The sequence below is a fragment of the Dunckerocampus dactyliophorus genome, chromosome 1 (genome assembly GCF_027744805.1).
Source record: "Dunckerocampus dactyliophorus isolate RoL2022-P2 chromosome 1, RoL_Ddac_1.1, whole genome shotgun sequence".
NCBI lineage: Eukaryota > Metazoa > Chordata > Actinopteri > Syngnathiformes > Syngnathidae > Dunckerocampus > Dunckerocampus dactyliophorus.
This window is the reverse complement of record NC_072819.1, coordinates 8,455,206-8,479,758: the sequence shown is the minus strand read 5'-3', so window position 1 is coordinate 8,479,758 and position 24,553 is coordinate 8,455,206. Positions and strand designations below refer to the sequence as shown.

At 43.7% G+C, this 24,553-nt stretch overlaps 2 protein-coding genes across 12 annotated transcripts in view; both read right to left on the bottom strand.

The window, feature by feature from the left end:
- Nucleotides 1–582: 582 nt before the first annotated feature.
- Nucleotides 583–20,833, bottom strand: mpp4b (MAGUK p55 scaffold protein 4b). 9 transcript variants are annotated; one of them, XM_054780553.1, is made up of 22 exons: nt 20,648–20,820; nt 20,351–20,522; nt 20,160–20,255; nt 19,916–20,037; nt 19,752–19,829; nt 19,598–19,681; nt 14,963–15,094; nt 12,147–12,228; nt 12,003–12,088; nt 6,145–6,219; nt 5,875–6,071; nt 5,759–5,811; nt 5,663–5,680; nt 5,540–5,581; nt 5,439–5,459; nt 5,312–5,326; nt 3,411–3,452; nt 3,154–3,327; nt 2,998–3,078; nt 2,817–2,910; nt 1,092–1,200; nt 583–1,006 (listed from the first exon to the last, which is right to left on the bottom strand). In XM_054780553.1, the coding sequence occupies exons 2-22, from the start codon at nt 20,370–20,372 to the stop codon at nt 590–592; spliced, it is 2,040 nt and encodes a 679-aa protein (XP_054636528.1). In that variant the 5' UTR covers nt 20,373–20,522; nt 20,648–20,820; the 3' UTR covers nt 583–589. The 9 variants fall into 9 exon arrangements, 7 of the variants coding, with proteins under 7 accessions (XP_054636528.1, XP_054636532.1, XP_054636533.1 ...); XM_054780557.1 differs by having other exon boundaries at nt 583–781; nt 872–1,006; nt 20,351–20,819; XM_054780558.1 differs by having other exon boundaries at nt 583–781; nt 872–1,006; nt 6,145–6,216; nt 20,351–20,819.
- Nucleotides 20,834–21,098: 265 nt separating this feature from the next.
- als2b (alsin Rho guanine nucleotide exchange factor ALS2 b) overlaps nt 21,099–24,553 on the bottom strand; it is a 28,191-nt gene continuing 24,736 nt past the window's right edge. For all 3 annotated transcript variants that reach the window (XM_054782417.1, XM_054782429.1, XM_054782438.1), the window contains 4 exons: nt 24,308–24,369; nt 24,073–24,222; nt 23,887–23,983; nt 21,099–23,821 (listed from right to left, as the gene is read on the bottom strand). In XM_054782417.1, the coding sequence (XP_054638392.1) occupies nt 23,783–23,821; nt 23,887–23,983; nt 24,073–24,222; nt 24,308–24,369 (348 nt within the window). In that variant the 3' untranslated portion in view covers nt 21,099–23,782. The remainder of the gene's footprint in view (nt 23,822–23,886; nt 23,984–24,072; nt 24,223–24,307; nt 24,370–24,553) is intronic.

Here is a 24,553-nt window from a genome sequence, read left to right as displayed (position 1 = left end):
ATATTTTTAGAATGTGCCGCGGGTCAATAAAAAACAGCCCCGGGCTGCATTTTGGACACCACTGGCATAGGCTGTGTCACAATTTGCGCACTTCCATATTAGCACACCGAGAAGTACAGCAAAATGCAGTGCGGGTGGTGCACTCACAACACCCATAACGGTGAGTGAGCAGCTATAGGCTATTATTTCAATTCGTACACTTGTGTACTTACACTTCAATATGTATACTAAGTACACTGCATATTTAGTTCCTGAGTGAGTGAATTATGACAGTGTCATGCTGTCCCACATCCGTTATTGTCGTTGCCCACTTACAGCGGAATGACGATTGCCCGCTTCCTCCTTTTTAACTGTGGATTGCAAACACTCAAGTTAGTCCCTCGCCTTCTGCTGCAAGGAAGAACTAGGACTCAAGCAGATTCAAACTGATTGAAGTGTACTGATAGAAGTGTTCGATTTGAGAGCCAGGTATGAGCAAGTGAAGAACATAACGGAATGAACTTGTGTTGAATTGAAAGAATATTGTCTGTAAACCATGTTTTGTCGTAAATTGCATCTCTGGAACGGTTTAACAGCTTGTGCGCATCTCTTAGGAGTCTGAGGCAGGTCGTATCCAGCTGGCAGGGACCCACTGTGGCTCATCCTGCGCCCTTTGGACCGCCGTCAGCAAGCGGACGCAGGACTCCTGCAAGTCATCGTTGACAATCACATGGTCGAAGAACTGTGAATAGTGCAACTCCAGCTTGTGGGCGGCCTCCTCCATCTCCTGGAAGTCCTCGTCCTGTTGGAGTAAACAGGTGAACCTCACAATCCTACCTGTGCCAGTTTGAAAAGATGACAGACTGAATGATGAAACGGGCACGATAACCACTTTGAAGGGGCGGTTGATGTAGTACTCGGTGGTAATGAAAGAGTTCCGCCTCGTCTGCCTGAGTCGCTCCAGCGACGGCGGCTTCACGTAGACGATGTAAGCCCGCAGGTCATGTGTTCTCACCGCCTGAATGGCCTGAACGCGTCAAAGGCAAGTGAGAAAATCCACTGGAAAAGTCACCGTCATTCAGCGTCAGCATGGTCAATGGTCATCCACTCACATTTGCTCCAATGTCAATCACGCAGGTCTTCCCGCTGTTTAAAACCTCCTTCACGGCTTCCCTGCTCGTGCCGTATCCGTTCCCTTTATACTCGCCATGCTCAACGAACCTGCACGTCAACACGACAATTAGCACTTCCTCTTCAAACCCTGACAAGTCATGTCGCGTCTCAATGTGTGCACTTCCGTACTTACGCTTTAAAAAGATTTTTTATTTTATTCATTTATTTATATTTTTACATTTACTTATTTATTTCTTTTTTTATTAGGTATTTATTAAATGTTTACATTTTTAAATGTATTTTTAATATGTAATATTTATAATAATTTAGATTCTGTACTTACACTTAATTTTTTTTAACATGCATGTTTTGATATTTTTACAATTTTTTTATTTATTGGGATTTTAAAAATGGCATACTTACACTTTTTTACATTTTCTTATTTTTTATGATTTTTAAAAACATATATCGCCCATACTTAAACTTACACTCTTTTTAAATGTAATTACTTATTTATAATTTTCCAAATGTATTTTTGTGATTTTAAATATATTCAATGTATTCCATGCCTACTTACACTTACACTGTTTCTTAAATGTAATTATTTATTTATGTTTTCAAATTTATTTATTTATTTTTGGTGATTATTTTCAATATTTCCGTAATAAATACATATTCGTGCTCCAGTTACCAACACAACAATTAGCACTTCCTCTTCAAATCCTGATAACTCATGCTGTGTCTCAATTTGCGTACTTCTGTACTTACTCTTTTGAGTCAGTGCACTCAGTATCCGGGTGTTGGACTCAAAGCAGCCAGCACGGCAAGTGTGCAGTGATTGACACTTCCCACCCTGAATCGTCGCCATTTTGGCTACATAGCGGAAGGGGAGAGACTAACGTGAAATAGTGGCAGCCATGTTAGTTATACGTGTTTTATTTAAAAACACAAAAAAGCGAATTAAAAAAGTGAGTTTTTACATTTTTTTGTAAAATTGAGAAGTGGGGGAAAAAAAATCTGGGGGATATTTTATTGGCCGATCAAAAATGTTGGCGATAATGCTCTGTAGAGTGGTTGCAAAAAAAAAGGAGAAAAAAAAGAAAAAGTGAATATTGCAATGGTCATATCCCAAGTGTACGACAGCAGCACTGCAGTACCAAAATGCGCACTTGGAGATCAATAAAGTATCTATCTCAGAAACTAAGTACACAGTGTGCATAGTGTACTTACTGGAGTGTACTGACAGAAGTATTCCGTTTGAGACACAGCACCTGATTTTTAAAACCACTTTCATGGAACATATTAGTGATGGACACCCCGATTCCTTAACTGACTCAAGTTCTTATGAGTCATTCACTGGAGTGAATCGAGCACGGGATTAACTCGAGTCACCTGTCACAGAGTCACCTGTTTTCCTTGTTTAATTTAGCTAGCGGTAGTACTGTAAGTGAACGAGTCAACAGAGCCCAGTAGCTGTGAGTGGCGATTCATTTTTTAACAACTCATTCACGACTCTCACATCTCTGCTACATGTTCGTATACTTGTAGCATCATCGTGGTCATCTATGAGCATATATTTCCAGTTATTAAAAGTGATGCCTGATATTGTCTCTCTTACAGATATCATCCAGCACTTCATTACCGATACAGATATTTACATAAAAAAAAAATGATACCGATGTCTCGGTATCATTCTGTGCCAATATCGGACTGAAAAGTCCCACCTGCTTTTGTGCACCATGTTGTCAAAGACCTCTCGGCTGGTGAAGTGATATTCTCTGCCAGACTCCTCGTATCCTTTGGGTGCTCTTGTGGTATCTGACGGAGGAGAAGACAAATCGTCATCAGACGTTTGGGCGGCAGTGTTCTTCTGTCACTCAGGCAAGTGGACAGGCCGTCACGTACGAGGCACCGCTCCTTGGAAGGTGTTGGGATTCATTTCAATCAAGCCCCTGCGGAGTTCATTCACACCCACGCCCGACGGACCTGTGGCAGGCAGGCCAGAGTTGTTAAACAAAGGTTCATTTTCCAAACATGTCGCTTAGAGGGAATAAAAGGTACCCAAGAGGGCAACGAGACGGTGCGCATCATGGGCGCCGCGCTGGTAGCGCACCACCTCCTCATAGGCACAGATGGGGGCACTGGTGCAGCTGTTGGGGCAGCGGGCGGGGCAGGACGTGAGGCCAGCACTGTGAGACCGCCTGCGACACAGGCGCAAGCTGTGCCGGAACCCAGCTGTGGAAAAAAAATGCTACTTTTAAAGCCTCATAAAAAAAACCTTAAACCATTAAAGTCCAGATGAGAGTTTGAAGACGCACCCAAGTACACGCCGACAAAGTTGCTGCTCAAGTCATCCCCTTCTAGATTGACAGGAACACAAATGGGAGACAAAAAGAAAACACGCTTCCATCAGTATACTTCAATAAGTACTAGTATGCTGTGTACACCGTGTACTTAGTTCTTCAGTACGCAGACTTTGACAGTGTAGTGCTGTCCCAAATTTATCCACTTCCTCTTCTTCTGTCCTTTTTAATTTTGAATCGCAACCACTCAAATTAGTCCCTCTCCTTCCGCTACGAAGCCAAGATTGCGACAACTGGGGGTGGTTAGGATCCGTAGCTGCACACTCATCGTTTGGGGCGTGTTGAGCGCAACATACTGGGTACTTCCGCACTTATGCACTCAAAATGCTAAGTGTATATACAGAATATAATATAAAATATAAATATAAATAGTTAGAATTTAATAAACCACCCCAAAAAAACCTTTCCTGGCTCATTCATTTTTTTTGGGATAAAAAAATACATTCCTTTCTTACAATTATTTAATACTTACTTTTAATTATTTATTTATAAGTATATATGTTTTTTACATTTTGTAATTACACTTTTAAATATATTATATATTTTTTATATCTTTTTTATAAATATTATATATTTATTTAAATATGTATGTATGTATATATATATATATATATATATACTGTATATGCTGAAAAAAAAAAAAAAATATATATATATATATATATTCCGTATTTACTTTTATTTATTCATGTATTTATATTTTACATTAATTTTTATTTATGATTTTTTAAATATAATCCTTATTTACACTTTTTTTTATTTTACTTTAGTTCTGTTTAAAATGTATTTTTTGTGTGAAAAAAATTAGAAAACTTAAAAAAATAAATGAGTAAAAAAACATGTAAGTTGGAAATATATTTTTATAACAATTATAAACATATATATCAATAAAAAACATTGAAATTAAAATATAAATTTATTTTAAAAAATACAGTGTAAATACGGAATATACAATGTATATATTTTTTTACATCACAAAAAAAAGTCTAAATATAAATAAATGAATAAAATAAAATGTAAAAAATAGTGGAAGTACGTAAGTGTGCCAATTGAGACACAGCCACAGAATAAGTGCAGTTCTGGACACGTTGTGAAAGAAATGTCCAGGGGCCTCACCTAGAAAGCTTGCTTACGCACAAAACAGGGCCGAAAAGTTGTTTCGGCCTTTTCCGACGGCAAGTATGTCACCCATAAAAACATGTGAGAATGTGCGCACCGGTACACACCATTTGGATACATGGCAAAAAGGCGACACACATTTTAAGTGGGGCCGTGAAATCATGTTAGAAATAAGCATGCAATGGAAGCCAGTAAAGATCAATAGCAACATTTGTCTTTTTTATAATAGCAACATCTTTTTTTGCCTTGGTTGGCCCCCTGTTCCATCATTCACAGAGATGGCAGCACTCAATGTTTGTTTTATTTGCTACGCCACTGCTGCGTCTTCCAAATATGACACCTTTTCCAGTATTTCCACCTCCGTTTCCGTGAAAGCCCGCTTCTTCGTCCTCGTCGTCTTCCCACCAGCCGTGATTCCAACGCAATCAAGGCTCTTTAAATATGGACGCCACTTTCATGAGTCACTTTGCATTGACCTTCTATGGCGAAGTGGAGGCGTGGAAAGGGCGTAACTTGAGGCGCATTTGCGTGTGTACGCCACTTTTTTTTTTTTTTTTTTTTAGATCTGAATATTTTTGTAGGTACGCACATTTTGGGTTTCTGGCGTACGCAGACTTTTAGTCAGATTTCCACACACATTTTTATGGATGAGGCCACATTAAGCATCACTGACAATCTTCTTCTCTAAACGGCTAAACGGATTGACCGGATTGTTAAATAAATGTTTAACATCTCACCATCACGGAGTTCCTCTGACATTCCGCATCAGAAAGCAAATAAAAAGAAGCAGATAAAAAAGAATGAGTAGAAAGAAGCAGCGTGAACATAAGGCAACGCAGATTCATCTAATAAAGACTTACCTACCAGATTCAAAAGCTTCCTCATCTAGCGGAGAGAAAAGACAGTAGAGTTACTCACAAATGTCCTTTTTTCCCATCGCATTCATGGTACAGGTGACGATTTACCTGCTTCCACACATTTCTCATCAATGGCCATCAAGTCCTCCTCTGTGGGAAGGAAAAGCACGTGAACACAACAAATACACAACAAATACTGACCCTCCCCTCCAAGTGGCAAACGAGCCATACCTTCCTCCACTGTGCTCACTTCAGAAAAGCATGTGATGAAGAGACATGTTTAGTTTGTGTGGACGTGTGAAAGGAAACTTGACAGGGTGAGCTTACGTGTGTGTATGCAGGCGTGTAGCTGGTAAGACCACAAGGCGTCCCGCTGCTTCCTGTGAAGATCCACGTGAAAGTCAGGATGACTGAACGTAGCGGCGTCCGAGGGCAAAACTGACCGTTTGAGCAGGTTGCTGGACGGGATAAGCCCCGCACAGGCTGCGCTGCTGGGCAGTTTTCTAGCCTGCCACCAGAGGGCGTCGGTCTGGTCTACGATCTCCAGGACGTCGCCTTTCTTGAAGGTCATGCCCGCGTCCGCGCAGGGGATGGTGGGGTCCTGCTGCGGGCTGTAGTCCACCATCGCTCGCATGTAGAGCTGCAGTGCGACAATATGGCGTCGGGGGATGTTGCCAGGTGTGTCAGGAAGTCGTGAGGGAGTCATGACTTACCATGGTGTGATGGTGAACTGGCCTGTCGGTGATAGGAACCACTTTGAACATGATGGTGCCCTGCGCTCTGGCCTGCTGGTTGGAATCAAATGAATGCATATTACTTTGAATTGGATTAACGTTGAACATTTATTTGTTTGGGTTTCTAAACACATATAACTATGTCTTTGGTATTGAAAGAGTTAATATTTTGTATTTGTTCTTGTAAAACTACTGCTCTTTTGTCCCATTTTTGCTGTTGTTTTTTTTTTGGTTTTCTTGTTTAATTGTATTTTTAGGAAGTGCCGCAGGCCATAAATGGCCCCACAGGCCGCATATTGGACACCTCTGATCCACAGACATTAGCATTGGGAGTTCCTTGTTGTTGCTCTTTTATTTTTACTTCCTGTTCAGGACAGGGCCGCACGGTGGCCTAATGGTTAGCATGTTGGCCATGTTAAATCTGAAAGATCTAGATTCTAATCTCTGTGCGGAATATGCATGTTCTCCCCATGCGTGCGTGTGTGGGTTTTCTCCGGATACTCTGGTTTCCTCCCACATTCCAAAAACATGCATGTTAGGTCAACTGGCGACTCTAAATTGTCCATAGGTATGAATGTGAGTTGTTTGTCTATATGTGCCCAGGATGTACCCTGCCTCTTGCCCAAAGTCAGCTGGGACAGGCTCCAGCATACCCAACACCCTAGTCAGGATAAGCGGCATAGAAGATGGATGGTTGGATGTTCTGGACAGTACATCCTGCGGAGGCTATTGTCTCATTAATGTAACATTACTGACACCTAGTGACCAGTGTAGAATACTACATATAACTTTGAATGTGTCTTCTGAATGCCTTATATTGGTATTTTACTTAAACTAGCCATTTTTATGCTTGAAAATGCTTCATTTAGGCAAAATAAACCCTGCAATATGTACTTAAATAAGTAAATTTTTAATGTGGACCCCCCCTCCTTTTTTTTTTTTTTTTTTTTTAAATCAAATTGGCTGCCGACTATATTGCAAAGCTGCTTTCTTACATTTTTAATTTGAGTTTGAATTCAAATAAAATTCCCCCAGTCTGGAAATTGGCCTTTGTGCTTCGTCTTCTGAAGTGTGGTGATCCTTCGGAGGTGAATAACTATAGACCGATTTCTAAACTTTGTGTCCTGGCTAAAATGTTTGAAAAAATTGCTAGTGAACAATTAAAAGTTTTTTAGACGCTAATGGCATTTTCACAAATTGTCAATCTGGTTTTAGAAGGAAGCATAGTGCTGTTACTCCTGCCTTAAAAGTTTTAAATGATTTTATTCAGGTTTTACGGTCGATCACAAGCTTTTAATCGATATACTGCTCAAGATTGGTATCTCAAGCCAGGCTTCTACTCGGTTTCAAGATTCAAGATTCAAGAGTTTTATTGTCATGTGCATGGTAAAACAGCAGTTATACCATGCAATGAAAATCTTATTCTGTTCATACTCCCAAGAAAAGAAAGGAAACACGAGAAAGAATAAGAACATAGAAACATAAACACATAAACATATATACCAATAAATTAAGCAACAACAACAGAAGAGACATTAATACAAGCAAATAATACAAATAAATAAATAAATAAATAAATAAATAAAGTGCTATGAGTGTGTGCGTGTGTTGCGTGCGGCGTGTGCGAGTGCTTCGTTGAGAAGCCTGATGGCCTGTGGGTAAAAGCTGTTTGCCAGCCTTGTGGTCCTGGACTTCAAACTCCTGTAGCGTCTGCCTGACGGTAGGAGTGTGAATAATGAGTGTTGTGGATGTGTGCTGTCCTTGATGAGGTTGTGTGTTCTTCGTAGGACTCTAGATTTATAAATGTCTTGCAGTGAGGGGAGGGCTGCCCCAACAATGTTCTGTGAGGTCTTGATCACCCGCTGGAGTGCCTTCCTATCACGTGTTGTACAGTTACCGTACCAAACAGTGATGGAGGCGGTAAGGACACTTTCGATAGTGCATCTGTAGAAGCAACTCAGGATTGTGGTGGACATGCCAAATTTCCTCAGTCTTCTCAGGAAGTACAGTCTCCTTTGGGACTTCTTCAGAATTTGTTGGGTGTTGTGAGACCAGGTGAGGTCCTCGCTGATGTGTGTGCCAAGGAACTTGAAGGTTTTCACCCTCTCCACCTCAGTCTCATCAATAAACAGGGGTCTATGCGGCTCCTTTTCCCTTGTTCTTGGGTCAATGATCATCTCTTTAGTCTTATCTGTATTGAGAAGGAGATTGTTATCACGACACCAAGCTATGAGGTCCGCCACCTCTCTTCTGTATGATGTTTCAACACCACCAGTGATCAGTCCGATGACTGTAGTGTCATCCGCAAATTTAATGATGCTGGTGTTGTTCTGGGAGGCCACGCAATCGTAGGTGAAGAGCGTGTAGAGGAGTGGACTCAGCACACACCCCTGTGGGGTCCCAGTGCTCACAATTCTTGAGCTGGATGTGCGATTGTGGACTCTGACTGACTGGGGCCTGCCTGTGAGAAAGTTAAACACCCAGTTACAGAGGGAGGGAGACAGGCCAAGTGTGAGGAGCTTATTTGTGAGTTTGTGGGGGCAGACTGTATTAAAAGCAGAGCTATAGTCTATAAATAGCATTCTGACGTATGTGTCCTGGCCCTGTAGGTGAGAAAGGGCTGTGTGGATGGCAGTGTTGACTGCATCATCCGTGGACCGGTTCTGGCGATATGCAAACTGTAGAGGGTCCACAGTTGCCGCCGGGATGCTCTTTTTGATGTGGGTCATGACTATTCTTTCAAAGCACTTCATAACAATAGGAGTGAGTGCTATAGGGCGATAGTCATTCAAGCAGGTCACGTTGCTCTTCTTGGGTACGGGCACTATGGTGGTGGACTTAAAGCAGGTCGGTACAGATGCTTGTGCAAGCGACAGGTTAAATATGTCAGCAAGCACATCAGCTAGCTCTGATGAGCAAACCCGAAGTGCACGTCCTGAGATGTTGTCTGGCCCTGCTGCTTTTCGTGGGTTTGTTTTGTTTAGAACCCTGCGCACATCAGCTGATGTCACCATGAGAGGTGAGTCCTGTGTGCTCCCCAGGTTCAGCCACCCTCTCTGCTCATCAGGAGTTTGGCTGTCAAAGCGGGCATAGAACTCGTTCAGCTCATCTGGAAGTGTGGTATGGCTGGACGTGGCTATGCTACTCTGCTGTCGATAGTCTGTTATGTGCTGGAGCCCCGCCCACATGCGCCGAGGGTCTGAGGTGGAATAGTAGCCCTCCAGCTTCTGTCTGTACTGTCTTTTGGCCTCCCGTATGGACCTCCTCAGGTCATATCTGGCCTTTTTGTAGTCATCAGCGGTGCCCATGACAAATGCAGTCGAACGAGCACGTAGCTTAGCCCTTACATCACAGTTCATCCACTGTTTTTGGTTAGGGTATTTTCTGTAATACTTGGTGGTGGTAACAGTCTCTATACATGTGCTAATGTAGCCAGTAACAGCAGAAGCATATTCATCCAAATCAACAGTACAATCTTCCCTCCCCGCTGCAGTTTTAAACACATCCCAGTTTGTGCAGCCAAAGCAGTCCTGAAGTACTTGATCAGTTTCTTCATTCCACACTTTAACTGCTGTACGTACAGGGGGAGCTTTTTTAAGAAGTTGTCTGTATGTTGGATAAAGGAATATAGAGATGTGGTCAGCCTTACCAAAGTGGGGTCTTGGAACAGCCTTCAAAGCACCTTTCATGTTGCTGTAGACTTGGTCCAGGATGTTATTTTCCCTTGTGGGAAAGCTCACATGCTGGTAATATTTGGGGAGGACAGTCCTGAGGTTACAGTGGTTGAAATCGCCAGATATAATAAATACAGCGTCTGGGTGTTTGGTCTCGTGTTTATCAATGATGTCATGCAGGAGGCCTAGTGCATTAGCAGTGTTAGCTCGTGGTGGGATGTAAACAGCAGTTAAATACACAGCGCTAAACTCACGAGGCAAATAAAAAGGTCTGCATTTCACTATCAGCAGCTCAATGTCCTGCGAGCAGTGCTTTTCCATCGTCTGTACGTCTGTGCACCACCGTTTGTTTACGTAAACACAGACACCGCCACCTCTGTGTTTACCAGACGCTAAAGTCCGATCTCCCCGGTAAGCAGCAAATGATTCCAACTGGATCGCCGAGTCCGGTATATCCTCCGTCAGCCAGGTTTCTGTGAAGGTGAGGACACAGCATTCCCTGATCTCACGTTGAGCTGTAATCCTTGCTCGTAGTTCGTCCATCTTGTTTTCAAGAGAGCGGACGTTGGCTAGCAGCAGGCTTGGTAGCGGTGGCCTCGTCGCTCTAGCTTTTAGCCTAGCATGCAGGCCGGCTCGCTTGCCTCGTTTACGTTTGTAGACTATCTAACAAACAGAACGCAGTGTGTCCAATTTGCTGGTTCCTCTTCATGTTTTCTGAACATCCCTACAGGAGCACCTCAAGGTTCAGCCTACCAATTTTGTTTACTATTCATGTCAATAGGGCCGCACAGTGGCCTAATGGTTAGCATGTTGGCCACACAGTCAGGAGATCGGGAAGACCTGGGTTCCAATCTCCGTTGGGCATCTCTGTGTGGAGTTTGCATGTTCTCCCATTTGCATGTGCGTGCGTGGGTTTTCTCCGGGTACTCCGCTTTCCTCCCACTTTTAACTGTTCACTCGCAAAACATGCATTTTAGGTTAACTGGCGACTCTAAATTGTCCATAGGTGTGAAGGTGAGTGTGAATGGTTTGACTATATGTGCTCCGCGATTGGCTGGCGACCAGTCCAGGGTGTACCCCGGCTCTCGCCCGAAGTCATCTGGGATAGGCCCCAGCATATTCATCAATAACATCAATAACTTGTGTGATAACTTATCAAATGCCTTGTATCACCTTTATGCCGATGACACAGTCATTTATTATTATTATTTAGTATTATTTTCATGTATTATTATTATTATTATTATTATTATTATTGCTGCTCTTCCTCACTTGCCCAGGCTTTAGAATTTTTACAGACAGCTTTCAAACCAATTCTGACTCATTTTACAATCTTTGAAACTGGTTTTAAAAGTATCTTGGCTTTCTGCTTGACCAAGAACTCTTCTTCCAGGCTCACATTGCCAATCTGGTCCGTAAATTGCAGGTGAAACTTGGATTTTATTAAATAAATCATGTTTTTCCCCTCAGAGCTTGGAAATATCTTGTCTTTGCAACTTTTCTGTTGTTAATTGATTATGTTGATGTTTTGTGCATGAGTGTTAAAATGTGTTCGGGGAATGGACACTGTGTATCATTGTGCGTTACGCTTTGTTACTGGTTGTGGTCGCCTCAGTTACCACCGTGGCCCTCCGTGAACTCCTGGAGGTATACACATTGGATGATGTTGATTTATTGGGGCTTTTTGTTATGCTGCCCCCCACTCAAAGCTTTTCGTTCTATTTTACACACAAGGAAACCGATGAGCCATGCTTGTGTTTTTAATTGTTGATCATTTATTGCCTTAAACTTTCTTCAATTTTGTATTGATGATGACGTGTGCGGCTGACCTATTGGCCAGGTCGCCCGTGTAAATGAGATCCTGACACACATAGGGCAACTACTACTACTCGTGGAGGATAGTAAACAACCAGTATGTTAACTCTTTCAGAACGTGGGCCGACAGGAGTGATGCCAGCTCCCAGCATGCTTTGTGGCACTTTTTTCTAAAGAGCTGCTCAAAGTACATGTTTAGAGTTAACATAGTTTATTATCCTCCAGTAGTAGTAGTAGTTGTCCTGCTCATTGTGAGTTCTGTTTTGGTTGGTTATTGTCTGTCCCAATAAAGAGCTTTTCCCTGCCTCTCAAATGAGAACATTCCTGGATTGGATTCCAACAACATACCACAACTTGAATGACTTGTTCCGGCTCCAAGCCATCCACAGGAAATCCATTCACCTCAATGATTCGGTCCCCCGCGTGCAGCAGACCTGCTCACAATCAACAAATCAATAAATGGGTAATACATGATGACCATCAAAAACTCACCACTACGATCGGCCAGGCCTCCGTGGATCACCCGAGCCACAAAAATCTCCCCGGTGATGTCATTTCTCTTTATCGTTGCCCCCTAGGACAGAAACAGGGAGACCACATAAGACGAGTGAGGCGCAACGGAGGCACAATGGAGGTCCAGTGATGGGTCAATGAAGACTGCAGACTGACTCCAGGGTGGTGGAAGGAAGCAAACACAAATGAACAGAGTGAAAAGGGACACAGAAAGGCATGAAGTGGTCCTTAATGATGGAGACTGAGATGGAATAAAATAAATATCCAACCAACGCAAAGAGGTGGATGTTTTGCTCTCGTCGGCCTCTCACGTCGCCGTCTTCCTCCCTTTTTTCCTCCCTTGAGAGTGATTTCCTCTCACAGCCTCTTTGGGTTCGGCCGAGGTGCCGTTAGTCAAAGGCGGTTTCTTGCCTTTCCAGCGGGGCGACCCGCGGCAGGCCCCTGACAGACAGCTGGTGGCCCCGGAAGTGGAGGGCTCGTCCGGGCAGCTGCTGAGGGAACTGGACGAGGACGACACAACCCATGGCATGGATTTCAGGGACGCATACTGCTCAGCGATTGCACCCTTCGCCGGTGAGGCGGTGAGGCGCACCTGCAGCTGCTCCACCACCTGGCTGAGGACGACTAAAGCCTGGGAATTGTCCTGGACGGTTTCAGACATGCGGTCGGTTGCAGCCGCCATCTTCTCCCCGAGGAGCTTGATATCCTTGGTGCTGTTCTCCATGGAGCTGGCGGCCAGCTGCACGGTGCTCCGCAGCTCATCCAGACTCTCCTGCTTGGCGAGCTCCACAGGGGGCACCCGAGGGATCTTTACAAGGCGCTGGGGGCACATGGGGCTGGGGGGCGCCGTGCGGCTTCGCGGGCTCTGGCTTCTTAGCCTTGGAGGCAGACTAGGCTGTAGGGACTGGTCCACGTTGGCGTAGTAGGGCAGGGAGAGGCCAGGAGGGGAAACAGCCCACCGCTGGGGCATGCTGGGGGCCTGAATGGGTGGCGCAGTTGCTTCATCCTCATTTCTGCCATCTATCTCTTCAATGAAGTTGTCTCCAAAGAGAAAAAACATGAACAATCAATGACGGCAAGTGATGGATGATGAAGGAAGGGCGTGGCTGGTGATGGATGATGGACATCTTGTCTTACCAATCAGAACAGAGTTGTAGACTGAAGGAGCTGAGTGGTTGACATTTTGCTGCCAGAGGAGGTTTGTGTAACAAAGTCGACACCGGCTCATTGCGTTGCTATTGCTACTCATGGCTGCGCAGCAAGGCGGACGGCGGGGCCAAAGCGCTTGGTGACAGAGCGCCTCTGCTGGCGGGTAGCTCCCTCTGCGCACGCTACACACTGCTGAATAAGTCTCACGCGGGCTGGGGATGCGCCCGGAGCCCAGCGCGCCCTCTAAGTGAAGCCTCTGGCGCGTCAGACGCCTCAGCGTGTCCCAGCGACTGCGGATCCCTGCTCTGGGGCTTTTTGCCATGGCAGGCAGCTGCGGACAAGCACTCAGATGGTGGCAAAGCTGTTAGACAACAGAGGAACTCAATGTAGGAAAGAAATATTTCAAGCTCAGGGGCCTCATTTATAAAAGTTGCTGCGCACAAAACAGACAGATTGTGTATTTATTTGTTCGAGCCAAAATATCTAAACATAGAGTCTATGTATATGTATGTAATTATGGGTCTGCAAAGCCAAGCACAGCATCCCATTCTATTATTCCTCATACTATTTCTAATATTTATTAGTACTATATCTTGTTCTGCCGTAACTAATGCAAAGCTCCCCACAGATATCACTGGAAAGACCTTGATAGCAGGTAGTATGCTATGCATATTATGTAACATTTTGTGGACCCATGGCGACGTCATTGACAAACAAAGTTGAAAACCGGCCACTGGATTAGGAACCCCGCTTCAGCACATACTGTGCAACAAACCCCAACAAGTGTTAAATCATTGGAAAGGTCTCGATGAGTGGAAGTGTGCTATTCACAGTTTGGAACACTTTGTGTAACCGTGGCGACGTCATTGACGAACAAAGTTGAAAATGGGCCACCTGATAAGCAACCAGCCCTTCAGGCCATATCCTGTAAAGAATCCTAAAACGTGTTATATCACTAGATAGGTCTCGATGGCAGAAAGAGCCCTATTTATATTTGGTAACATTCTGTATAACCATGGCAACGTCATTGACGACCAAAGTTGAAAACGGCCATTTGATTAGGAACCAACCCTTCAGGCCACACCATGCATATAACATGGGAGCAGGCAGGCAGGCCCATTCAAAATTTCCGCAATGATTGTGATTCTTTTTTGATTCTGGTAGTTTCTACTGATCATTTGAATGCAACCTCACAACACAAGCACACACACGCAGGTTTTCGGAAAGTCACTGTGTACTTTGCTAATCAGATTTCTTTAATAGTTTAGACGATATAACAACTGAAGGAACATTTATTACTTGTGGAATACTTATTCCGAGAAGGCGGTCCCATTCTGAACAATACAAACATTTGATCTTCTCACCACAATACATTTTAGTGTTAGAAATATTCCCAACATCACTGACAAGCAAAATATTGTGGATAAAAAAGGCTCAAGTTGCCCAAATCGCCAGGCATATTATTGCCTTTATCCTCACTCGTGCTGAGCCAAGCTGATTTTGCATGCAGAAATTGGCATGACTGATAAATATTCTAAACAGATACAAACTGATAAATAGCGTGCATCAAACTGGATACAATCCAGTTCTGGGGTCTAAAGTGAAACCTCATTTGTAAGAATCAGAGTTTTGTCTTTGCTGCTTACCAGGGACTGCTTGTTTTTGACCAGGCAGACGATCCTGGTGGCCTCCTCGTCATCCGGAACATCAGCTGGCATCGGCGGCAACGCCGGCTCGTAGTCCTTCTGGGCCACGCTGTCGTGCGCAGAAAGCAAAGCCTGGAGAACATGCAAAACGTTGTACCGTTGGACAAATAGAGATGCCAAATGCAAAAATGATTGAATACAAAAGCTTCCATAGAGCAGGGGTGGGCAAATTCCTGGGCCATATTGGGTTAACAAATAGTTATGTCCAGTAATCCCTCGCCACTTTGAATTTTGCAGCGATCACGGTTTTTCAAAAATCTATTAATTAATTAATCATGCTGTTTCGTGGTTGAATACGCAAGCATTTTCAAGCATAAGAATGGCTAAATGAAGTAAAATCCAAATATCAGGCATTCAGAAGACGCATTCAAAGACGTTGTGATGATATGTGGTATTCTACACTGGTCAGTAGATCACCATGTGAGTTTATATTATGTCTTATTCATGCCGTATATGTCTTATTTTCTTCTACTATGTCTACTATATTGGGTAACAGGGGTGTAAAGGTGACTATAGAGGTGTTATTTCATGTCTAGAGAGCTCCAAAAATGTTAAAAAACGTATTTAGAAGGCCATAAACAAGTTTTCTAACTACAAAAATATTTGTGGCTGAATTACAACAATTCTGCAAAAGTGAGTGGGCCAAAATTCCTCCCCAGCGCTGTAGGAGACTCATTGCAAGTTATCACAAACGCTTGATTGCAGTTGTTGCTGCTAAGAGTGGCCCAACCAGTTATTAGGTTTAGGGGGCAATCACTTTTTCACACAGGGCCATGTCGGTTTGGATTTTTTTCTCTCTTAATAATAAAAAGTTTCATTTAAAAACTGCATTTTGTGTTCAGTAGTGTTGTCACTGACTAATATTCAAATTTGTTTAATGATCTGAAACATTTAAGTGTGCAAAAAATAAGATATCAGGAAGTGGGAAAACACTTTTTCACACAACTGTATCTTTATAAAATATCCAAGTTGCCCTTGCATCCTTTCATTTTTCAGTATGTGGCCCTCGCTGGAAAATGTTTGGACATCCCTTGCCTTATTATATGAACATTGACGATTGAAAGGAAAACTGTACTTTTTTTGGAATTTTGCCCATCACAATCACCACAATCCTTACGTGAGACATGAACATACGTCTTTCGCTTTTCTGTGCGTTATAAAGATATAAAAACAGATAAAAAGAGACAGCTCATGACTGGACATAATGGGATCCAACTATGCTGCCTACAAACGCTATTAAAACACTTCCAAAAACCTCCAACAAGGTCCCCAAATATTACCAGCATGTAAGGTTTCCCACGAGGGAAAATAACATCCTGGACCAAGTCTACAGCAACATGAAAGGTGCTTTGAAGGCTGTTCCAAGACCCCACTTTGGAAAGGCTGACCACATCTCTATATTCCTTTATCCAACATACAGACAACTCCTCAAGCAAGCTCCCCCTGTAAGTACAGCTGTTAAAGTGTGGAATGAAGAAACTGATCAAGTACTTCAGTACTGCTTTGGCTGCACAAACTGGGATGTGTTTAAAACTGCAGCGGGGAGGGAAGATTGTACTGTTGATTTGGATGAATACGCGTCTGCTGTCACTGGCTACATTAGCACATATATAGAGGCTGTTACCACCACCAAGTATTACAGAAAATACCCTAATCAAAAACAGTGGATGAACTGTGATGTAAGGGCTAAGCTACGTGCTCGTTCGACTGCATTTGTCATGGGCACCGCTGATGACTACAAAAAGGCCAGATATGACCTGAGGAGGTCCATACGAGAGGCCAAAAGACAGTACAGACAGAAGCTGGAGGGCTACTATTCCACCTCAGACCCTTGGCGCATGTGGGCGGGGCTCCAGCACATCACAGACTATCGACAGCGGAGTAGCGTAGCCACGTCCAGCCAAACCACACTTCCAGACGAGCTGAACGAGTTCTATGCCCGCTTCGACACCCAAACTCCTGGTGAGCAGAGAGGGTGGCTGGACTTGGGGAGCACACAGAACTCACCTCTCATGGTGACATCAGCAGATGTGCGCAGGGTTCTAAACAAAACAAACCCACGAAAAGCAGCAGGCCCAGACAACATCTCAGGACGTGCACTTAGGGTTTGCTCACCAGAGCTAGCTGATGTGCTTGCTGACATATTTAACCTGTCGCTTGCACAAGCATCTGTACCGACCTGCTTTAAGTCCACCACCATAGTGCCCGTACCCAAGAAGAGCAACGTGACCTGCTTAAATGACTATCGCCCTATAGCACTCACTCCTATTGTTATGAAGTGCTTTGAAAGGATAGTCATGACCCACATCAAAAATAGCATCCCGGCCACTGTGGACCCTCTACAGTTTGCATATCGCCAGAACCGGTCCACGGATGATGCAGTCAACACTGCCATCCACACAGCCCTTTCTCACCTACAGGGCCAGGACACATATGTCAGAATGCTATTTATAGACTATAGCTCTGCTTTTAACACAGTCAAACCCCACAAAGTCACAGGCAGGCCCCACCCAGTCAGTCAGAGTCCACAATCGCACATCCAGCTCAAAAATTGTGAGCACTGGGACCCCACAGGGGTGTGTGCTGAGTCCGCTCCTCTACACGCTCTTCACCTATGATTGCGTGGCCTCCCAGAACAACACCAGCATCATTAAATTTGCAGATGACACTACAGTCATCAGCCTGATCACTGGTGGTGTTGAAACGTCATACAGAAGAGAGGTGGCGGACCTCATAGCTTGGTGTCATGATAACAATCTCCTTCTCAGTACAGATAAGACTAAAGAGATGATCATCGACCCAAGAACAAAGGAAAAGAAGCCGCATAAACCCCTGTTTATTGATGAGACTGAGGTGGAGAGGGTGAAAACTTTCAAGTTCCTTGGCACACACATCAGCGATGACCTCACCTGGTCTCACAACACCCAACAAATTATCAAGAAGTCCCAAAGGAGACTGTACTTCCTGAGAAGACTGAGGAAATTTGGCATGCCCACCAAAATCCTGAGTTGCTTCTACAGATGCACTATCGAAAGTGTCCTTACCGCCTCCATCACTGTTTGGTACGGTAACTGTACAACACGTGATAGGAAGGCACTCCAGCGGGTGATCAAGACCTCACAGAACATTGTTGGGGCAGCCCTCCCCTCACTGCAAGACATTTATAAATCTAGAGTCCTACGCAGAACACACAACCTCATCAAGGACAGCACACATCCACAACACTCATTATTCACACTCCTACCGTCAGGCAGACGCTACAGGAGTTTGAAGTCCAGGACCACAAGGCTGGCAAACAGCTTTTACCCACAGGCCATCAGGCTTCTCAACGAAGCACTCACACACGCCGCACGCAACACACTCATAGCACTTTATTTATTTATTTATTTGTATTAATGTCTCTTCTGTTGTTGCTTTAGTTATTGGTATTTATGTTTCTTATGTTCTTATTCTTTTTCTTGTTTTTTCTTTCTGTTCTTGTGAGAATGAACAGAATAAGAATTTCATTGCATAGTATAACTACCTGTTTTACTGTGCATATGACAATAAAACTCTTGAATCTTGAATCTTATGGCTTTATATCCATGTTGTGACCACGTAGTAACGTGTACATTCATGATAACATGTAACACTTACACTATTTTGCGTATTTTGGCCATTTTAAGCATTACCGGAACTTCCTTCTTGGCGCACTGACTTCACATGAGCAATTAAGAAACGTACGCTACACCGAGTGTTAACTTTTCCAAACTCAGAACTAAAAACACAGCAGCAGTGGTGTCAGCTGAAATATGTAACCTTATCTTTTTTATAGTGATGTGAGGCGTTGTGACGCGCTGCAGCCGAGTCTGTGGTGAAGCTTGTTGCTAGTCGGCTAGTAGCTAGCTGGTGTGTTCTGTCAGTGTCAGTGTGCCAGTAACGTAGTTCGGTCAGTGTAACAATGTTAATAATAATAACAATGTCGCTGTAGCTTAGTTAATATGCAAGTCACATTACTGTATATGTAAATGGAGCATTTTTTGGAGGCTTTTTCCAGAAGGCTTTATAAGCGGAATAAGTGGTTCCCACACATGCAGTCATGAGCTGTCTTTTTTAAAATCTGTTTTCATATCTTTAGAATGCACAGAAAAAAGAAAGACATACGTGTTCGTGTCTCACATAATGACTGTGGATGGTGGGCAAAATTCCCCCAAAAAGTGCAGCTTTCCTTTAAGACGTCTCACCTCGTTTACTTCGGACGACCTCCACTTGTTTTGCAATCAAGCAAAAACACAGCAAAAATGCGACAAACATGGCAATGTGTTGGGAGTGTCGTATATTCCTGCCGCAACCCAGCATGCTTTGCGGCAGGAATATATGGGTGTAATTTTGACATGTGCATTGTGCGTGGATGCTTATTTTTATGCCCTCGTGGTGAAGTGGGTAGGCGAATTTTTGGACTCTGACTCCTTCCTGTGTGACTCCAATTCGCCACAAGAGCATTGCAAGTAATGTTGCCGGCTACCAAAATAATCATTTAGAAACTTCAGGCGGGCCGTAATTTGCCTGCTCCTGTTCTCGAGTCACTTGCCCTACCTGCAAGTGCGGCTGTCGCAGGAGTCGGTCGAGCTCCTTGGCCTCCTCAGAGCATCCAGGTAACGCCTTGATGTCAATCAGCAGCTGCACAGGAACGACAAGGACAAGATGGGAGAAACAAGTCCAGCAGCAGAACCAACACACCAAAGCAAACCTGAAATGAGAGTCCAGAGGCGTAGTCCAAGGCCGGCTCTGGGGAGTCTCGGAGGTATCTTTGAAGACACTCATAAACCTGTTGTAAGAGTAATATTGTGACTCTTGGTGTGTCAAAGCAGGGATTGTGTGTGTGTGTGTGTGCGTGTGTGTGTGAGGGCGCACCTTGAGCAGCGACTGCAACCAGGAGGCATTGAGAAGACTCTGGAGAATCTCTGCTCCGTCGATGTCCTGATTCAGCGTGCGCCTCACCTCCTCCACCACATCTGTCAGGATCTGACGAAGGCCTGTGACGTGCACGCGCGCACACACAAACACACACACACACGCACAAACGTATGGTTAGAGCATCAGAGTGCAAGTGCTGCGCTAATGCACTAAAACGTTGCACTCTGTTCTACCCACGGACCATGCTCTCCGAGTTCACAGTGAGGGCTTAACACCTGAGCCTCCACCGCCTGCCTCATGCTCGCTGAACCCTCCACCTTTAAACGCTGTGACGAGTCTGAGAACAAGAAGACGGTTATGTTTCATAACAATAACAAAAACAATACAGTACCTCGGAGCAGCTTAGCAGTGACACACGCCACGTTACGTTACTTTTGGGGGGTTTCTGTGACATCCGACTGCTTTTCCTGATGGTAATCCCGTCTTGAGCTGGTTGTCAGTGTGAAAAGGTCAGGGGTTAATGGCGGCCCGTAATAACACTCATGTATTGGGAGCAAGAGGTACAAGACAGCATCAACTCAACTCTAGCATATTTGATTCCATCCTTTATGGGTTGTTAATGAAAATAAAAAAAGGGTCAGCCTGTCAAATCTTAAACGGACATGTCCAAGATGATAACTGCTCACGTATTAAAATGAATGTAAATCATGCATCAAAGTGAAAGTTTACCTCCACGTCCAAATCTGAAAGGATGCCACCGGCTTCTATCTTCCAGATGTTGTCGCCTCTTGCATCAGTCCAGTTGCAGAAAGAAAACAATATTTGCTGGTAAAATCGAGACTCAACAGAGGACCAAGCACCACACTGTCGTCCAACTACGAGAAGTGAGAGAGCTCTAATCTCTCCCGATCCTACTTAATCCCGCGCAAGAGAGCCTGCTGCCTCTGCCCACCGGAAGCCTGCACCCCCTCCCTCCCTCGTTGGTTGCTGTGGAGCTGACAAATCTTCTTAACTCTTTCAGCCAGAGCTGTTGGAAGAGGAGGCGGCTCCACAGGCAGCATTATTCAGGTGCAAAAGCTTAAAACATTATATCATTGAGCATCAGTCAGCCTACAGCTTTGTTTCCTAATGAGTCACTGAATCATACCCAACATTTAACACTTCAAAGAATTCAACAGTGGACAAAACATCAGTTCTGTTTAATGCTTTGCCTTTTGTCATGTCTTACACGGCAACAAGTGTTGCACATGGATGCAGCAACAAAATACTGACAGAATTAATGAATTAATGTCACATAGCCTCAGTTTCCATGGGGAACATTCTGCTTCATTAACAAATCCATTTAAGTTTAGCAGCAACAAACCTTAAAGTCATATTCACCACAGCACTGGTGAAACTTCACACCAGCGTTATATCTTAACTATGCGCCAGTCCATACTGATAAGATGAGAAAATATGTGAAGTGAGTGTTGGTGGCAATCATGACAAAAACTGTCACACGAGAGTCAAAAAACGTGGAAATTGAGTGTTGAAAAAATGTGAAATGAGTGTCGAAAACGTGTGAAATGAGTGTCTGTGCCAATCATGACAAAAACTGTGACATGAGAGTCGAAAAACCTGAATGATTGTTGAAAGAAAAACGTGAAATGAGTGTCTGTGCCAATCATGACAAAAACTGTGACATGAGAGTCAAAACAACGTGAATGAGTGTTGAAAGAAATGAGTGTCGGTGGCAATCATAAGAAAAAAATGTGAAATAAGTGTCAGTCATGACAAAAACTGCATTATGATGTATTATGCCGGCCTCGATAAACTGACAAAAATGATAAAAAAGTCGTATGAGTGTCGGTTTCAATCATGAGAAAAAAATATGAAATAAGTTTGAAAAAAATGTAACATGAGTGCCGGTGCCAATCATGACAAAAAATGTGAAATGAATGTTAAAAACGTGTGAAATGAGTGTTGGTGGCAATCAGGACAAAAACTGTGACATGACAGTAGGCCTGTCACAATAATCAATAAATCGATTAATCGAGCGATAAAGAAAAACAAAGTCTATAATTATGCCGGCCTCGGTAAACTGACAAAAATGCTAAAAAAAGTGGTATGATTGTCGGTGTCAGTCATGAGAAAAAATGCGAAATAAGTTTAAAAAAAATGTAAGATGAGTGTCGGAAAAATGTGAAATGACTGTCGGCGCCAATCATGACAAAAACTGTGATATGAGTGTCGATGTCAATCATGAGGAAAACTGTGACATGAGAGTAAAAAAAAAAACGTGAAATGAGTGTCGAAAAAATGTGAAATGAGCTTCGCTTCCAATCATGACAAAAAATGTGAAATGAGTGTCAAAAACACGTGAAATGAGTGTTGGTGCCAATCGTGACAAAAACTGTGGCATGACAGTAGGCCTATTACGATAATCGATAAATCGAACGATAAAAAATAGAGGTCAATAATTATGCCAGCCTCAATAAATTGACATGCGCATTTGTGTTTCATTTCCTCGTCTCTCTAAACCACAGAGGCTGGATGAAAAAAGAGTTCACTCGGCATGTCTGTGCGCATTGGTTCTATAGTGGAATGAACAGCCTTTTTGTGGAGGCGGGGCGACTAGTGAGTGGATACAGAGCCTGTGTCAATCATAAGAAAAAATCTGAAATTTGCTTTTGATACGACGTACTCACATAAAACGTCTCCCAAAAGGTCGATAATATCCAATATCGACAATAATTTGTAGGACAATCATTGACGAGCAAAATTTGTTATCGTGACAGGCCTACATGAGAGTCAAAAAAACGTGAAATTAGTGTTGAAAAAACATTAAATGAGTGTCGGTGGAAATCATGTAAAAAAAAAAAAGTGACATGACAGTTGGAAAAAATGTTAAATTAGTTTTAAAAATTGAGATTGAGTCGGTGGCAATCAAAGATGTTCACTTGAACTATGAAATGATCAGAGAAGACAAAAAGGGGTTAGAAATCCTCTAAAGCCCTTTGAGAACATGACAACAGGAGATGCAAATCACACCCTGACAAAACATTAATAAGAGCAAGGAAACATCAGTAAACAAAGCTTGAACAGTGTTTAGGTTTGGTGCAGGTGAGTCAACTTCCTCTATCCTCTAAAGCAGTGCTTCTCAAATAGTGGGGAGGGTACGGTGAAGTGTTGGGGGAGACGGCCGTGAGAGACAGCGGGGACTAAACATAACATTTCTTTAAGGTTGGCAGGTGTATTAGTGTCTTTATTCATGCTTGAACGATGCTGGTGCCAGCAACACATACAGTGGTTTGTACAGATTAATCAATAAATATCAGGTTCTCAATAGCACTTCAAATCAGGAGGGGCGTGAAAACATGTCTGTCCCCAAGGGGTGGAAGGGCATGAGAGAAAATAATTGAGAACCACTGCTCTAAAGTAAAGTTTGGTTCCATTTTTATGTAGCTAAAGGTGTACTGATTCCCTGTTTGTTTTATTCATTCATTCATTAACTATCAAGGATAACCCTGTCGACACACCCTGTGCATAATTGTTTTGATGATTGTTGTTGGTGATAATAGTTTTGGTGAATTTTTTGATGGGCTGAAAATGAAGCCAGGAGGTAAAATGAAGTCTGTTGGCACAAAGAAAAAGGCAAGTGTCGCACTCAGTTCGCAATACGGAACGGCGCATCCGTGCCAGTAACGACACTCACGGCAGCTGCTCGGTGTGGCCGGGGATGGGGGTGTGCCCGCGTCGGCGGCAGATGTAATGCTCGATGACGTCGGCTGATCCCTGGCGCCCCATTGGCGGCCGTGTATGCGTGTCAGTCTAAAACAGCCTCCGCGATGGGGTGTTGTGGGAGAAACAGCGACGCCTGCTGCGTTATGTGATCTTCTCGTGCTGAATCTGGTAGTAACAGGCCTGCAGGAGGACAGGGAACGTCACAGAACAAAAATGGATCAGCAAGAAATTCCAACAATGTTTACCTTCAGAGTGGTGAACATAATTCCATGCTCTCCATGCTGGACACTTGGGTCCATCAAGTCTTCAATCAGGTTTACTTCTGAGCCGAGGTTCCTGATTCTAGTTTGTCAGACAACAGCGAACAGTTAGATGATCTCCATCTCCCAATTAAGCATCTACAGTATTAGATAGATAGATCTGGAGCTGACCGAGCACGCAGCACCACGTAGAGAAAAACAGGGAAGAGGTCGTCCATTGACCACAGGAAATCCTGCCTCAGCAGTGACTGCACTTCCTTGGTGATCTCCTCGAAGGTCAGCTGGATCACCTGCAACTTGTCGGATGGCGTGAATGTTGTGCTGCAAACAAGCAAGAAAAGGAAAGCTCACACAGAGGGAAGGAACAGAGTGAATGTAGTTTCAGTGTGCGCCAAACAGGACTAACCTGATCTGCTGCAGAGTTTCCACTGCTGAGGCAAAGCAGGCGTCCTTGGTGCTGGACAGAACCTAGACCAGATACATCATCACATACACTACTCACTAAAAGTTGGGAATATTCTGTTTTCGGGTGAAATTTCAGGATGAAGCTAAAATGCACTGAAGTGGACTCCCGCACACTCCCAAAAAATATATTTTTGTCTCTGTCCAGCAGTCCTGGAACGCGCCAGAGTTGCTGTGAGATGCAAATGTG